This window comes from Ambystoma mexicanum, chromosome 3p (assembly GCF_040938575.1).
Source record: "Ambystoma mexicanum isolate Mex_15411 chromosome 3p, UKY_AmexF1_1, whole genome shotgun sequence".
Lineage (NCBI taxonomy): Eukaryota > Metazoa > Chordata > Amphibia > Caudata > Ambystomatidae > Ambystoma > Ambystoma mexicanum.
This window is the reverse complement of record NC_090925.1, coordinates 224,818,626-224,836,065: the sequence shown is the minus strand read 5'-3', so window position 1 is coordinate 224,836,065 and position 17,440 is coordinate 224,818,626. Positions and strand designations below refer to the sequence as shown.

Genomic DNA, 17,440 nt, shown 5'->3' with positions numbered 1-17,440 from the left:
GTCACCCGACGTTCCTGCCTGGAGGATTCCGCTACTGACATCGCTGATCCTGCGGTGCGGCCGAGCTGGGTGGCGGTGCCGGGGCCTCCCTGTGGCCGAGCTCCTGCTACTGACTGGGGCCCGCTCCGACCCGGATCGCTGCCCCTCGCTTGGAGGCCCGCTCCCACCCGGACTGCCATCCACACTTCGGCCCACAATATTCCAAGGTGAGGGGACTGGGGGGGTAGATCGCTGCCCACTTTTGACTGCCTCTCATCTGGCGCTGGTGCGACTCTGGGCGCTCCACACTCTCACCTTCCCAGGCTGTGCAAACGATTGCTGCGCCCGGGGTGCACCAGACGCCCCTGCCTGCGCTGCCCCCCACTACTGGCTTCTTCAAACGCCCATCGGACTGCCTCATCCTCGGGCTGCGCTCATCCCACTCCACGTGGGACAGGGGCCCCCACCCATACCAGGATCCTCTGGGAACACTCCTCTGGCGCTGGTGCGACTCTGGGCGCTCCACCACCCTCACCTTCCCAGGCAGTGCAATCAATCGCTGCGCCCTGAGTGTACCAGACGCCCCTCCCTGCGCTGCCCTCCACTACTGGCCTCTTCAAACACCCATTGGACTGCCTCATCCTTGGGCTGCGCTCACCCCATTCCACGAGGGACGGGGGCCCCCACACATACCAGGATTCCCCGAGACCACTCATCCAACGCTGGTGCGACCCTGGGCGGCCCACCATTCTTACCTGCCCAGGCTGTGCAAATATTCGCTCCGCCCCGACTACACCAGACGCCCCGGACTGTGCTGGCTTCTCCTGCCTGGGGCCCTCCTGGCTCGGGGGCGGGCACCTCATGATACTGTACATCCCTGGCTACACTGCTGCGTGAATACCTTGCTTGCCCTCTGGGTGGGCCCGGCGCTCCACAACACACCTGTGGCGAGAGCACCTCGCTCCCGCCTCCCCGGCTATTGCTGACCCTTTGCCGTTTGAAGGCCGGCGCCCCTCTACGAGCCCTCAGGGCCCCATTGCTGACTATCTGCGTCACACACTCTGCGGATCACAACAGGCCCCCCCCAATATGTCCGGCAAGGCACGTGGGGCCAGCAAGGCTGGAGCAATGGACAAATACGCCAAAGCCCTAGCTAAACAAGACCAGGCAGAGGCCGGCCCTCTCCAAGATGACTCTGATGTTCCCTCCTGCCCCCCTCAGCCTAACCTTACATCTCTTATGGAGACCATGGCCAAAAACTTTGCGTCATTCCATGAGAAACTCGATGATATCAACGCCAACGTAGCCTCTCTACGCACCAAACTAGATCAACACGGTACTAGACTGGGAGAGGCCGAGACCAGAATTGGGGCCGCTGAGGATGAGGTTCATGTGCTCCAGAATACGGTCTCCGACTTGGTGCGGGATATGAAGCAGGTCAAGGCAAAGTGTGACGATTTGGAATCTAGATCCCGCAGAAATAACATCCGCATTGTGGGGGTTCCCGAGGCAGCCCTCAAGGGCAAAATGGAAGTCGCAGTTGAGGCCCTATTGAGGGACCTCCTGGGAAAGCCCCAACTCTCCCCCTTCTTCACTATCGAGCGCGCCCACCGCTCATTGGCCTCCCGCCCCAGGCCAGGCGACTTCCCCAGACCAATTATAGCCAAGCTTCTCAGTTACAGAGACAGGGACCACATTCTACGGCTGGCCCGAGAAAAAGGGGAACTGAGGTTTGAGTCCCAGGTCATCCGCATCTTTCCGGACTTCTCCGTCAATGTTCAACTGGAACGCAAGCAATTCAATGGGGTTAAAAAACTGCTGAGGGAGAGGGGAATTGAATATGCCATGTTATTTCCCGCCAGGCTGAAGCTCACCCACCGCAATAAGCTCTACTTCTTCACAGTCCCCGAGGAGGCGGTGAAATTTATTGAGTCCCATATCCCTATCCCTGGCCCTGTGGGTGACCCCACGGATGGGGACTGAGCCTGCCTACCATATACCTGTTACTGTATTCACGATAGCACTACTACCACGCTCTATATCTGTAATATGCTTGTGATTTCATGTATCTGTATTTTTTGCTCACTATCCTAATTCCGTAACTCACTGTGGAAACTTAAAAGGGAATGCGGGTCACAGCTGTATGGGACACGGGCTATCTCCTCCTAGAATTCAACTGTATTACCGCTGCATGCCACTGTATGGACTTCACCGTCCAACTATTTTCATCGGGCTCACGGCAGCAGCTTCCCCCGCTGCGATTGCAACGCCGAGTTTGGCCTGTTTAGTTCACTGCCTGTTCCCCCGTTTGGTTTGGGGATTGGTCCAGCCCCGTTGGGCACGGCGTAACAGCCATGAAACTGTGGGTGGGTTCCTGGCCACTGCAATGTTGGGGACTGCAGTGAGGGAGGGGGGTGGTTTTGTTGGGAGTGGGTATATTAGCAAAAAAGGTAAGATAGTGGCAGCTTTAGGCAGGATTCATCTGGTCATTGAACTTGTGGCCGGCATTTGCATGACAGTGTTTGACACGCACTACTCGGATCCCCCTTAAACTCCTGGTAGATGGCCCTTAGGCTAATGTCTTGGAACATCAGAGGGCTCAGTAACTACACGAAGGCACGAAGGGTCATTGCCTACGTCCAGAGGCACGGGGTCAAGATCCTTCTTTTACAGGAAACTCATGCCCTTGCACAACTATCGTCCTCTCTCGCCCCGTCTTGGGGCCCTAACAAATATTACACTGCGTTCTCCTCACAATCCAGAGGCGTACTCACCCTGATACACAAATCCCTGGAGTTCTCCCTTCGCACCAGCCACATTGACACCCAAGGTAGATATGTGATACTACACTGTTCCCTCGCTAACACGGAGTGCCTACTGGTCAACACATATGCCCCTTGCATCGATGCATTCGAATTTTTCGATCACATCCTCGACATCCTCCTTAGTTACGTTGGGGTTCCCATCATATGGGGGGGAGACATGAACTTGATCCTGGACCCTGACATGGACAGATCCGGTGTTGCACCCAGAACACCGTCTAGGTCCGCACGCCGCCTCCATACACACGTGCTCAATGCTGGACTGGTGGACGCCTGGCAGGCGCTCCACCCTACATCGAAAGAGTTCACATTCTACTCCTCCGTCCATGACAGTCACTCCAGGATTGATCTTTTCCTCCTCTCTGAGGGGCTCATGGGCAAAACACTCGGCTCACAGATTCTCCCTCGCACACTCTCCAATCACTCCCCGATCACGTTGGACATCTCCATGCAACCAGCTCCCCCTCCGCACTCTAACTGGAGGTTCAAACCTGACTCATTACGCGACATAGTCTTTAAGGCCGACATCCTTGCAGACATCACCTTGTTTTTGACAGCAACAAACGCCATGACACGACTGATGGGGTGAGATGGGAGGCCTTTAAAGTTTTCATCAGGGGCATGTGCATCTCCAGAGAGGCCGGGGTCCTGAAAGACATCAGAAATTCCCTGCGCCGGTCTGAGTCCAAGCTCGGGGAACTGGAGCGTGAATATGCAGCCTCTCCCTCTCCGTCTACACTGGCACAAATTAGAACGGAACTTGACTCGTTCGAGGACCTCACCCACAGCGAGATAAAATACCTCTCCCACCCCACTAGAGCTCGGAAGTACGGCGAGGGAGAGAGACCGGGCCGTACCCTTGCCCGCCTCGCCAGGGCCGAGAGTGGTAGGACTCGGATTAACTGGGCCTCATTACGACCTTGGCGGTAAGTTACCGCCAGGGCCGTGACTTTACCGCCATGGTGCTAACTACGTTAACGCCATGGCGGTAAGGGGATTTACCGCCCCATTCCGACCTTGGCGGGGCGGTAAATCCCCAATCCCCATTTACCCTTCCCCATTCCCATTTTTGCCCCATAGGGCATAATGGGAGTGGGGAAGGCGTTAATTACGCCACCGTAAATTACGGTGGCGTAATTAACACCAAGTTCCCTTACCGCCATGGTTTTTTACACCCGCTAAAAGCAGGTGTAAAAACCGCCATGGCGGAAAGGGAACTCGTAATTGGCGGTAAGGGGTCGGCGCAGCTAACGCTGGCGCTAACCCCTTACCGCCAGGGTCGTAATGAGGCCCATATTGTGTCATCGATAACGAGGGTGAACGACACTGGGCGGACCAGCCCATTCTCGAGACCTTCGCAGGGTTCTATGCCAATCTCTATGCCCACCAACCAGAGCACAGCCCGTGAGAGTTAGACGACCTGCTGGACCGCATCCCAATGTCCCTGGTGTCCCTGGCCACTAAAGAACAGCTAGACGCTCCCTTCACCCTCGAAGAGATCACTGCCGTCATCTCGGCCCTCCCGAAAGGGAAAGCCCCAGGCCCAGATGGCCTGACAGCCGAGTTCTACCAGGAACACGCTGCCCTCTTGGCCCCACGTCTTTATGAGGTTTGGGAGGAGTCGCTGCGTCTATCCACCCTCCCCCGGTCCCTGCGCGAGGCTGTCATCACCGTCCTTCCCAAGCCGGGCAAGCCCCCGGATGAGTGCGGCTCTTACAGACCTCTATCCCTTATTAATACCGACACTAAGATCTTTGCCAAAATCATTGCTAATAGGTTCCTCCCTGTCATGAAATACTTGATCCACCCTGACCAGAGCAGATTTGTTCCCGCCCGCTCCACCGCTCTAAACATCCGCCGACTATTCAATGTCATCTCTAGAATTGACCCCCAAGCGAACGCGGTGGCGGTGACATTGGACGCCCAAAAAGCGTTTGACATGGTCTCGTGGCAATATCTGTGGGCGGTCCTGGGGAAGATGGGGATTGGCCCTTATATGATGTCCTGCATCAAATTACTATACACTGACCCATTGGCCAGAGTCCTGGTGAATTCGCGTCTGTCGGCTCCCATCCGCCTCCATCGTGGGACGCGACAGGGGTGCCCCTTCTCCCCCTTGCGATTCGCCATGGCCATCGAGCCCATGGCGGATAGTGTCCGAAATAACCATGCTCGCAAAGGGATCCGCCTGCGGGACACTCCCGAAATCATATCATTGTACGCCGACGACGTGCTCCTGTATATCAGAGACCCCTCGGTGCACCTCAACTCGATTATGCGTGAAATCATTAAAATCGGTACATTCTCGGGCTTCACCATAAATTATTCTAAATCTGAAATCTTTCCCCTCACTCCTACAACCCCCCAGCCAGTGTGCGAATTCCCTCTCAAATGGGCTCCCGTGGGTATCAAATACTTAGGGGTTCAGGTGTCTCTCTCAAAATCCTCGTTATTGTCCAGTAACTACAGGGCTGCCGCACAGTATGCTCACACCAAGATGGAAAGGTGGCGTAACCTCCCCCTCTCACTATCGGGAAGACTGTCCTTAATAAAGATGATTATCGTCCCTAAACTTCTGTACCTATTCGCCAATGTCCCTCTCTGGCCCGGGAAGCAATACTTTGCGGCCCTGCACTCTGAGTTCGCCCGTTTTCTTTGGCACTCGGGAGCGGTACGCAGGAAGTGGCAACACATGACCCTCCCTTACGAGAGGGGTGGCTTCTGTGCACCTGACCTCACCCGGTACTGGACGGCAGTCCAGGCACAGCATGCTACATATTGGTACCACCACCAAGACCCCCCCCCACCCCGCATGTCAAACTCGAAAAATTAGCGACCGAGGAAGTGAACATCATGTCTCTGATTCTATTTCATTCATATCGAACACAAGCTCCGGCTGACCCGGTGGCCTCCACGATTAAGGCGTGGCGGCAGATCCTGCAGCCTGACTCTCGCTCCCCCCCGTATTACAAATGGCTTCCCCTCTGGTCGTTCCCCGGCCTTACCCCCACACAAGATAAACTCCTCATACGCCACTGGTCGGACCTGGGATATAGATCACTCTCCGACCTGTTCCCTGACGGGAAATTTATCACCCCAGACACATGGAGGCCTGGACACCCTAGATCCCCACTCGGGCTTTTACAATACTTCCGCATTAGAGCGGCGGTCCAGGACATGTGGCCCTCATACCCGAACGAACCCCCTGAGTCCCCCGAGGTCTGCTACATAGCCAATTCTGCTGGGGCCAAGAGTATTGTATCCTCCCTGTATAAGATGCTGACGGCGCATGCGGGCGAGCCCCCCCACACTGCTCGGGATGCGTGGAGCCGCGACCTGGGACGGGACATTTCAGATGATGTGTGGTCCAAGATGTGCATACATACTCGCAAGGTTTCCCTCAATTCTAGAATTAGATGCATCCAATACAAACTGCTCAACCGCCTTTATTACACCCCCTATGCAATTGGGAAATTCGCCCGTGATCAATCCCACCTGTGCCAAAGATGCAGATCCAATGAGGCGGACCATGCCCACATGTTCTGGTCCTGTGCGGTATTGGCCCCGTTCTGGGGCGCTGTGACTGAAACCCTCTCTGAAATTGTCGGATTCCCCGTAGACCCAGAACCTATGTCTCTTCTGTTTGGGCTCTGGGAGGGGCCTGAGGCGAAACGTGTAGCTAAGTTTCTGAATGTGGCGGCGAGTGTGGCCAAGAAATGCATCCTCCAATGCTGGAAGCGCAGGTCCCCCCCCTCCCTCGAGATGTGGCTGAAGGCCCTCACCTGGACACAATCCAGCAAGGAAGACTACATCAACCAGCTACCTAGCAATGCTCGCCCTAAACACATATGGACGGAATTCTGTAGTTATCTGAACAGTAGGGTGGACTTGGAACTACGGTCATCCCCTCCTTCTCCTAATCCGGGGGCGGATCCCGCCAATTGATACACCCCTCTATCGTATTGTACCTATGCTGAGATTGGCTCTGACCCTCTGTAGTACTTATCCCTTTATTATACATGCTACTATATGAAATGTGTGTCACTGTCTTAACATGCTCTGTACTGCCTGTTACTTCTTGCCAATAAAGAAAAGTTTAAAAAAAAAAAAAAAAAAAAAAAGAATAAAGGAATGTCAATGACTCTTTATGATGTTCATGATGGCGGTGTTACAATCATGAACCACAAAGCACATATGAAACCTGGGATGTGTGTCCATTTCACAAAACTCTCCCTAACATTATTTACATTATAACCTGATGCAAGGATAAAATAGCAGGGACATCTATTGCTCCTTTGGGGTCTGAGGACATGTATTCTTTCGTTCCCCAAAACCAGAGGCCTCACTGAATTGCTGAAAAGATGGGCTTTGAAAGCATTAGATGGCTCTCAGTGTAAGGATGCCTGTGTGTATGGGGATATGGGCTTTCCAGTCCCTAATGCACAGGTAAATGACACCCTTAGAGAATCATCTTATCTATTTTTCTATCTTTCTATCTAGCAATACATATCTCAAGGATTGTTATCGCAATATCCTGTCGAAGTTGAATTGTGGGTGTTGTGGGTCATAGCTAGCTCTCTATCTCTATGTCTCTAGCTCACTAGCTTATCATTATCTAAATCGATAAAACAATGCATCTCTACCCTCTCTTCATCCCTCCAATAAAAAATAAAAATGTACACCGAACATCCTAAGAGCAGGGTTATTATCTGAAGTGATCACAGATTTCAATTTAATGTTAATTATAATGTTTATATATGCAGAAGATATAGGAAAAGTTGACAGTATTCTTTGAAGGACTGAGCCGAAAAGTCACTACATCGTTTTATTTTATGTATTGAACAGTAAAGATGTACACATGATACACTGCAGATGACAGAAGCTTTCTTTGTATAAGGTGCCTTTACAATTTGTGACAGTTACCTGGATAATGTGACATAGACAGTGGACAGTGACTAGGGAACAGATAGAAATAAGACTTGTATGCATAATCTAGTGCCAGAGTTTATATGGGAACAATCTACTCATGTGCATTACTGTGTAGAGTTATCAGGAGAGTTAAGCCTAAGGTCAGATTTGGAGGAGTGTTTTGCATGTGGTAGAGGTTAGCAAGTGGAGCATGATTCAAGTCTAGAAAGATTCCATTGATGGACTGGCTTTCATAGGTGGGGAAGTGGAGGGGGACACGCAGAGAGAAGAAGCAGAAGTAGTGGGAAGTGGCTCAGTGGGTTGTGAAGAAAGACAGAATGCAGATTTCAAGGAAGAATTAAAGGTAGGTGCAGTCAAACAGATAGTGAATAGATTTGTAGATGAGGAGTACGTACTTAAAGTGTGAGTGATTATGAATGGAAATCCATCCTGTACGGTGTCAGCACTTATAGGTGGTAGTCCATCTGAGTAGGTTATAGAGGGTGCATGGTACAGGTGAGAACATCTTTGAGGGGAATGAAGAACTAGAGTTGAAGAGCAATGAGAAGGCTTGAGCATCAGTCCATATATCATGGTTTTAGGTGAGTCGGAGGCAGACCTTCCTTATGTTGAGATTGTTAAGCTTGGCAGCAGTGGCAGGGGCCATGATGTACTGCTAAAGTGTAAGGTCACTATCAAAGAGAATTTATAGGATACAGGCCTTATGTGAAGGATTGGGAATGTCAGGAGGGAAAGAGATGGGGTAGTGGTGTTAGCAGTGGAGGCAGGGAGACATTTGACTTTTGTCTTAGAGCAGTGTAACATCTGGCATCAAGGAGCCATCCAGTGTTGGATAGCAGTGAAGTGGCTGATGTTGTACTAAGAGATAACAAGGGAGAGAACTATCAGTGTATCACAGGCAATGGGCTGATAGCCAAAAGAGGATTACTTTACATAGGCAGGAGGTGTAGAGGGTGGGCCAAAGACTAATTAATGAGTGAGTCACACTTGACAGTGTGCGAGGGAGGATGCGTTAGAGTTCCATGGGATGGAGCGGAGTGGTCAGTGAGATAGAAGTCCCCCTTGTCAAGTACAGTGTCCTTAGAGCTATGGGGGGAGAGGATGTGGATTCATTGGAGCTCAAGTTATTTGTTATTTCTTGCAAAGGATTTAGCCACTGAAGAATGTGATGTCTACAATGGTGTGAAACCTGGACACTAGTGACTGATTCGCAATAAGCCGATAATGATGGACCTAGAACCTAAGAGTGGGAGGTATAGGAAGGTACAGTTTATAAGATAGTGATGCATGGATGGAGTTTCAAAGGAACGTATTAGAATGATCAATCCAATGAGTGGAGATTTTAATGCATCACTCAAATGAAATATACAATTGTGCATGATGTATTGCATGCTAAGAATATCATCTAACACCGTGAGTACACCTTCTTACATCTCAAGAGTTAATAACAACATAATACTATCTCTCCTCTTTTCAAAATTACCTTAAATGACTATTTCTAATTTTTATACCCTCATGTTTCTTATAGAGGGTATCCTTACACCGGAAATTAGGCAGAACACATTTCCTGGTGATTGCCCTGAAACATCTACTAAAGTATCTCCTTCTCATATTGAACATTACATGCAAATACGAGCTTATTCCATAACCTTTAATGTGCCTTCTTAAAAGACATATATTCAAACAGTGTGTGGCTTAAAGTTTATAAAGGTTCCTGTTTTTCTACATTTACTCCATGTTAATGTAACTCCTGTTGAATCAGATCACATTCCAAAATGCCTCAAAAAGTGTACGTTTCATGGGTAAGCCATTTTCTCTACCTTAGCTTTACCTCTTAACATAGATTGTACAATTCCCAAAGTTGCAATGTATGTTCAGGTTTGCTGCTGATTCTACGTGAGACATGCTTCACAGACCAACAAAACAAGTAAAGTGATTCTCAATGTCAATGGTACGGTATTGCATCTGTGTCTATCCTCTTAAATGTGCCCCCAATGTTGACACAGAGATACCTTTGCAAAGTGGATAAAGTTAACCACCAAGGAGCACATCCCTTGGTCAAGTCGATAAATCAGGATTAGAAGCTACTTTTTGTAGATCTGCAATCAGATTTGTAACCATTTGAGTACTCTTAGGACATATATGTTTGCCCTAAAAAGGTAGTCTTGTTTTAATACAATATGCATGTCATCCAAATCCTGTGCCTCCACCCTGACACCCTGGACAAACCTTTGCTGACCTGGCACTCTGGGCAAAGGATGGGCAGACACTTTAAAGGTTACACGTGCTTCACGGGCTAATCCAGTAACAATGATTACGTCTCAGAGCCTAATCAAAACTAGACTGAAGTCTGCTCTTGCTGACCATTTGAACCTAGGGCAGGTGCAATACTGTGCCTATAGGACAGGTACATTTTACGATATACCTCTTCTTGAATTGGACCATGCTTGCTACTTGTAGGACTAATCTGGCACAATTGTTCTTGATTGATTGAGCGAGTAATGGCCACTTCCAAAGGGCAGGTCACTATGGTTTGCACTGTAAAATGTTATTCTTGCTCACTCACTCACTCACTCACTCACTCACTCACTCACTCACTCACTCACTCACACAAGTACATTTAAAGCACATTGATATACTGACTAAACATCCAGGAGACACTCACATGCCCAAAACAATGCAATTAAATATGTTATATGAAAGACCTGACTGAAACAAACAAACCACATGTTTTGAAAATCAGCAAAAAAATATATATAAAACCAAAAAAACAGAACACCTTTAGAGTGTGTATTATGAAGGCATACAAGATGGCAGCACAATGCAACAAAGCAGACTTATATTGCATCCAATGCACATATCATAACATAGCTGGAGAAATGCAAAGCAGAAATGTACGAAAAAAAGAGATAATGAAATGAAGGTTGAAGAGGGACGTAAAAAGGAAAAAACTGCGTACTCACTCGAAATATAGAGAACTGCTCATAGTCGATCTTCCTGTGTACATAGATGTTTCCATCATCTTCATTAATGTTGAACAGTCCCTTTGGCTCTTCCGTCACCCCGATGCCAGTCAGCTTATACCTTACTTGGAAGCCATTTTCCACATTGACCTGCATCAGAAGAATCAGGCCATAATGAATATAACGACTGTGATAAATCAGCCTGCGCATGAAGGTGACTCAGTAAAGTATATTCAATGCTGTTCTATGCAGAGCGTCTTCTGCCATATTGGTCTCTAGAATTTGAACCTCATTCCACTCTCATATTTAGTGATATCATTTCCCGAAAATTCTAGGGGAAGAGGAAGTAACAAATCACAAGCCCAACTCTTCCATAACATCACATTATCGTTGCCTTGTCACTGACCAGAGCAGTCAGAATGCAGTTCACAGGGTTTTTAGCAGCAAAATAGAGGTACAATTACATACGAAATGACTGCTGCACTCATACCAACACAAACCATACAGGTTTTCTGCTACTAACCCAGCTAAAATACCTCTTATGCTGTCATCTAAAAAGGAAGGATTTTTCAGTAGTTCATTCTGAAACCGCCATCATCACATACATAGAGGTACGCAGCATAGTACTTTGACTAAAGCTGCTCCAATTCTGGATTAATCTCGAATTTGAAGAATTAATTCATTAATTTCCTGGAGAGAAGATGCTACAACATTCACACTCCACTCTACCTTCATGTATACCATAGTACCATGATGCGCATTCATGGAAGTGCTTACTGGAAATGCAGCATCAATCCAACTGAGGATTCAGTGAAATATGAATATTGTAGACATCTCCAGTATCATTAGACCTCGATTCCCAACTCCAAAAAACCTCATATTACTGTTGTGAAGGATTGGCGTCTGGCAAGCGTGTAGAAACCCTGGCCTTTCATTTTTATTAATAATATAATGGTGTGGGTAGTTTCGTCTCACAACGGGTGGCCTGCTAACCAGACCCCCCCTTGTATCAGACTCCATGCCAAAAGCACAGTGTATACAGTGCCCTGCTGAATGAGTATCCTGGTCTGCAGCGCCTGCTCACCAGTGAAGAGCAGGTTCAGGAGTCACAGGAGCCCTCTCAACTGCTTCAATGACAGCCAGGTCATCTCAGCGCAGGGACTGCATTTACGATATATGCATCTGTTCCAAAACCACATTACTATGAGAGTTACTATCGTGGTGACAGTTGTAAACCTTAAATATAAACCATACCGAGTTTAAAGTATTCAGGTTAGTATCTCTCATAATTGTTACAGCTTCATCCAATTGATATCGTAAATGTGTCAGTACTATGAGCCCAGCTCATCAGTTGAATGGTAATGTGTATTCTGGTCAGACAGTCTGGCCCTTTCAGCTTGAAGCGCATGACAATTAATGGCTGTGCCTCTCTTTTGATCCTTCTTGAGGTCTGATAACATCTATATCCAGCTGTATAGCCTCACAGGAGGAGCTGTCCTCCAACACAGAAATAAAAGGGCGCACCCATCCTAAAAGGACCAGCCTCACACCAGGGTGCTGCATACCAAAAGGGCCTTTCATGCAATTGAAAAGGGAAGGGGGCAGAGTTATTGTAGACAGGGGAGCTCAGCATAGTTGGAGGAAGAGACCACCATCTTCTTGCTCTCTACATATTTATTTTCTTCATGCCTCTTCCACTTCCTTTTGAACAGAGCACTTTGGATATGATGTCAGAAGGCAACAACCACTTGTCTCAGGGACATGGGTTGGACTCTTAAATCAAACTTGCTTGTGTCCAATCACCTGTGGGCTTTTGACTATAAAAAGGGAGTAAAACACTCTGTCTTTGATTCACCTTTGGACAGACAATTAAGGAAGAATTCATATTTACCTCTTTTGGGAGAGTTGACCTTTCAAATACCTCAGCCAGTGAGATAAAGATGGGGCAGTCCAAGCCAGAGGGAGGAAAGCTCTGCTCTCCACCCATTCCCATGGCACATTGGGGTGATTCTTGCTGAGGGCCAGTACCTGCCACTCTACACCAAACCACCCTAGGCAGGGAGAGCAAAACCTGCAAGGACAACCATGGCCTTGAGCCTCTGCAGTGAGATTCACAGCATCCTGAGAGCTGGGCGGTCAGTATCCCTGCCTTTGCCATAAAACCAGCTCAAGGAACCTCTGAGCTCCCTTCAACAATGCCAAGGCAAAGGGAACTGCCAGACCTGTCTTTGGCACTAATTCCTCTTAGAATAACTTGCTTACAGCATCAAATCGGCTCCATGCTCAACACATGAAGGAGGTCTTGGACATCGAGTCTGGTTGGATATTGAACAATGTCCTAACATTCAACTTATGGCAAATGTAACAACTCAGGAACATGATCTACTATGACTAGCATCTTACCATACCAATCACTGAGAGTAAGCAATCACCCTGCCATGCCTTTAGTCTCAGGCATCCCTATGCTGCTGAATCTGCTGTGTATACCTTACTTTTTAATGTCTGTTTGTTACGACTCATCAAATGCAGTCTACCATTAGGCATACACTTAGTATATGGTGTGATGCTCTTTGTTGGGCTTCACATTCTATCTGATGTAGGCCAGAGTAGCTTTACCGAGGGTCTACTAATCATTCAAATATGAATGTCACTAAGAAAGCTTAAAATGGCACCCAATGAAAATGAGATACTAAATAAATAATAATAAAGTCTGAGCATTACTGGTGGACATCTGTCTATGGAGTTCAAACTTCCCACATGTGCATACAGCATTACGCAAGTACAAACCATAACAAATACTGAAATCATTTTACACTTGGGTCTCAGTTGAGCACCGCAGGTCTTGGCATTAGTCCATATATTAACTTCTAAATAGGTGCTTATGCAGTAGATAAACTTACAAATGACTGTAATTGGTTCACACCCTTAGCAGATAATGACGTATGTGTATTGACTGTATGTGTTATACCGTATGAAATGCCTGCATCCTATAATCTACACAAGCAGCACAGTACAGTACCATAAATTAAGGGTTGCCTCTTGAAGCACGTAAGGGCAGTTATGTAGAAACACATATTAATGTTTTGTAATTCAAAATATTGCTCCACCTTTAAAAAGGGCAAATCTAAATGTGGGTATGTAGACAGGAAGACAAGCGGATACTTCAATTGAGTTAAGGCTTTGCCAGTGATCAAGCAATTTATTTATTCTAGGGAGAGCAACCAAGATGATGCATGTGTGCATTTAATATTGGAATGTAATCATGCTTAATAGCAATGCCATCATATCTGTGGTTCAGAAATGTTTCATGCAGAAAAGAAGTGATTATATAGCAAATCAAAGTTTACAGTTTTGTCATACTTTGAATTTGTATGCCTTTTGTGGTTGATGCCGTGTAGGTGCCAAATGTACACAGCCAGGACAGGTGTTGCTGATGGACGTGGAGGCAGGGATGACAGCAGCTGTTACAACTTGGATCCCCTTCTTGTATTCCCTCCTCACCTGGATCCGATGAGGGGTTTTCTGAAGTTTCTTCTCTGGTCTTCTTCTTCTCTTTTCCTGCAGTCTTCTCCTTTCTCCCCTTCCGGTCATGAAGGTATGGACGGGCTCCCCTGGAGGCCACCTTGCCCTAGTGAATACAACACTGAGGGCTAAGGGGAAACTCCGGAGAGCCAACCCTCGTGTAGTCAGGGAAAAAAGCCTTGTAGGCAAAAAAAAACCTGTAGCTGTTTCGGATCCCCGTATACTGCCGTTCGTCCGTGGATGAGGAGTTCCATAGGGCGGAGAGGAGAGCACTTGTAGATTGAGGCGAATCACCGGAGGAAAGGCAATAAGGAGGGAGAAGGTCTGAGGCAGTACTGATGCTGACAGAAGGCAGAACGCCGGGGAAGCTGCAGCGAAACAAAGCAGAAGTGGGAAGGAGAGCAGGAAAATACAAGCAAGAGCAAGGGGAGCGACAAGAGGAGGAATACCTGAGAGGTAAGCAGGGAAACACACACACACAAGAGAGGGTTCCGGCAGAGTGCACGGTTGTAACACTCCGATCTCACTGCAGAGGCTGTTTTCATTTGGTGGTGGCCATCTTGGAAATCAACTCGACCGCCGAAGTGAACGTTTCCATCAACGTTATGGCACTTTCAATGGCGGTGGCACCTTGTCTATAGGCGCCACGGACGAATCCTGACAGTATAACCTTGTCTCATTGGGGCTCCCCCAGGTTTATTAGGATGTAATCGATGGAATCGTTGAATCAAAAGAGGTGCGTGAATATTTTTGACAGGTTCCCAGGTTCTGTCCGCTGTGGTATAACCTTTCCAATGAACGAGATACTGTAATGTGCCCTTTCTGTAGTGAGAGTCTACTAACAGAGACACTTCATATTCGTCAGGATCAGTATCCTTAGGTAAGGTTTGTGCTTTTGGCTCCGCTTGTATGGGTCTGGTAAGTATTCCTTTAGCAACGATGTGTGGAACACAGGATGTATTCTTCTTAAAGCATAAGGCAACTTCAACCGAAAAGCAACCAGGTTAATGCCTGCTTCAATGGGATATAGTCCGATATATCTCTGAGCGAACTTGCCAGCATGTGTCCACCTGGGGAGAAAGCGTGTAGAGAGCCATACCTTGATTCCCTTGTTCCAGGAAGGATTAGGACCTCTTCTACGGTCAGCATATTTCTTACTTGTTTCTTTGCTGAAGTCTAGATGCTTTGCTGCTTCTTTGTGGGTCTCCTTAAGAATCTCAAGGAGTCTATCCACTGATGGTATTTTTGAAGACGTTATGTTGTTCTCAGGAAGGTGTCTTGGGTGGTACCCATATGTGCAAAAAAAAGGACTCATTCCCAAGGAGGAGTGCTTGGTGTTATTATAAGTAAACTCAGCCAGAGGTAGCAGGTCTACCCAGTCGTCCTGTTTCTGATTACAAAAACACCTGAGGTACTGTTCGAGATTAGCATTTAATCGTTCGTTCAGTCTGTCCGTTGCTTTGTGGATGGTATCCCGAAGATAGGGCTCGGTGCACACCCAGCCCCTTACACAATGTGGTCCAAAACGTTTAATTGAACTGGGTGCCTCTGTCAGATGCGATCGTTAGAGGCACACCATGCAATTGGACGATTTCCTTTAAGAAAGCATCAGCGGTTTCTGGGGCGGAAGGAAGTCCTTTCATAGCAATGAAGTGGGCTAATTTACTGAAAAAGTACACAATCACCATGACAGTTGTCTTATTCATCGAGGAAGATAAATCCACCACAAAGTCCATAGATATATGTTGCCATGGCCCTATCAGTGATGAATCTTGCTGCAGTAAACCGGTAGGTTTGGACGTAGAATATTTGCTACTGGCACATACAGGGCAGGTGGTCACGTATAATTTTACGTCCTTGTGTCTAGTTGGCCACCAAAATACCTGGATACTAACTCGTTAGTGGCCTGGGTCCCCTTATGTCCAGCTGTGGGTCCTTCATTACACCATGACATAGCTTGGGTTTGTAGATCCTTGGTAGGCAAAAACAGAGTCTGTCCATGATAATACAACCTTAGTTCCCTTTCTCATAGGGGATGACCAGGAAGCCGTGGAATGGCCGAAGGTACTGAGGCCTCTTGCACTTGCTGGATAAAGTCTCATACAGTTCCTAGTATCCACTTCCCTGCAAGTATTCTTTCTGGGTCAGTGTTTAAGGCTTCCTCGTCTTCAAGGCTACGTGAGAAAGCATCTGCAAGGATGTTTTCTTTGCCAGGTATGTAAGAGATTTCAAAGTCATACTGGGCAAACAAATACGCCCATCTGGCATGTCTGGAATTCCTGCACTCCATTTGACGAAGTACTCCAAGGTTGCGATGATTTGTTCGGATTAGGAAGGGGGAAGAGGCGCCCTGCAGGAGATGGCGCCATTCTTCACAGGCTTGTTTGATCGCTAATAGTTCTTTTTCAATGACCGCATAATTCCTTTCACTGGACGTTAAGGTCCGAGAGTAGTAGGCCACAGGATGTTCTTTGCCATCTGGTCCTTTATATAAAAGGGCAGCTCCAAGGGCTCCCCCAGAGGCGTCGGTCTCTATAATGAACCGTCTTGCCTGGTCAGGTTGGGCCAGTATAGGAGCAGTCACGAACATTTCCTTAAGGGTGTGAAAGGCATGGTCTGCTTGTTTAGTCCATTCAAATATAGTTCCTTTCTTTAATAGGGCTGTAATGGGCAACACTACCTCTGAGAAATAAGCAATAAATCTCCGTTAGAAGTTGGACAAGCCCAAGAATTTCTGGATGTCCTTAGTACTCTTGGGTGTGGGCCAAGCTCGGATTGCTCTGATCTTTACTGGATCCATTTGTATACCTCCTGGTGATAGGATAAATCCTAGATAGGAGACAGATGATACCTCAAAGATGCACTTCTCTGGTTTGGCTGACAATTTATGTTGTCTTAATCTTCTTAGCACTTCATAAACATGTTGCCGATGGGTAGCAAGACTGGGTGAGAACACAAGGATGTCATCCAGATAAACTACAACTGAGGTAACTAGGAGCTCGGCGAATATCTTGTCCACAAAACGGTGAAATATAGATGGTGCGTTCACTAAGCCAAAACGCATCACCTTGTACTCAAAATGGCCTAGCGGGGTCCTGAAAGCTGTTTTACATTCGTCCCCCGCCTTGATTCGAAGCAGGTGGTAAGCTCCCCTCAAGTCAAGTTTAGTGAACACCTTTGCTCCCCTTACTGCCTCAAACACATCCTTGATAAGAGGCATGGGGT

General features: G+C 47.7%; 1 protein-coding gene across 2 annotated transcripts in view; it reads right to left on the bottom strand.

Moving 5' to 3' along the window:
- LOC138580293 (cadherin-like protein 26) overlaps positions 1 to 17,440 on the bottom strand; it is a 769,589-nt gene that overhangs the window by 325,393 nt on the left and 426,756 nt on the right. For both annotated transcript variants that reach the window (XM_069650709.1, XM_069650708.1), the window contains exon 4: positions 10,694 to 10,843. In XM_069650709.1, coding sequence (XP_069506810.1) covers positions 10,694 to 10,843 — 150 coding nt within the window. The remainder of the gene's footprint in view (positions 1 to 10,693; positions 10,844 to 17,440) is intronic.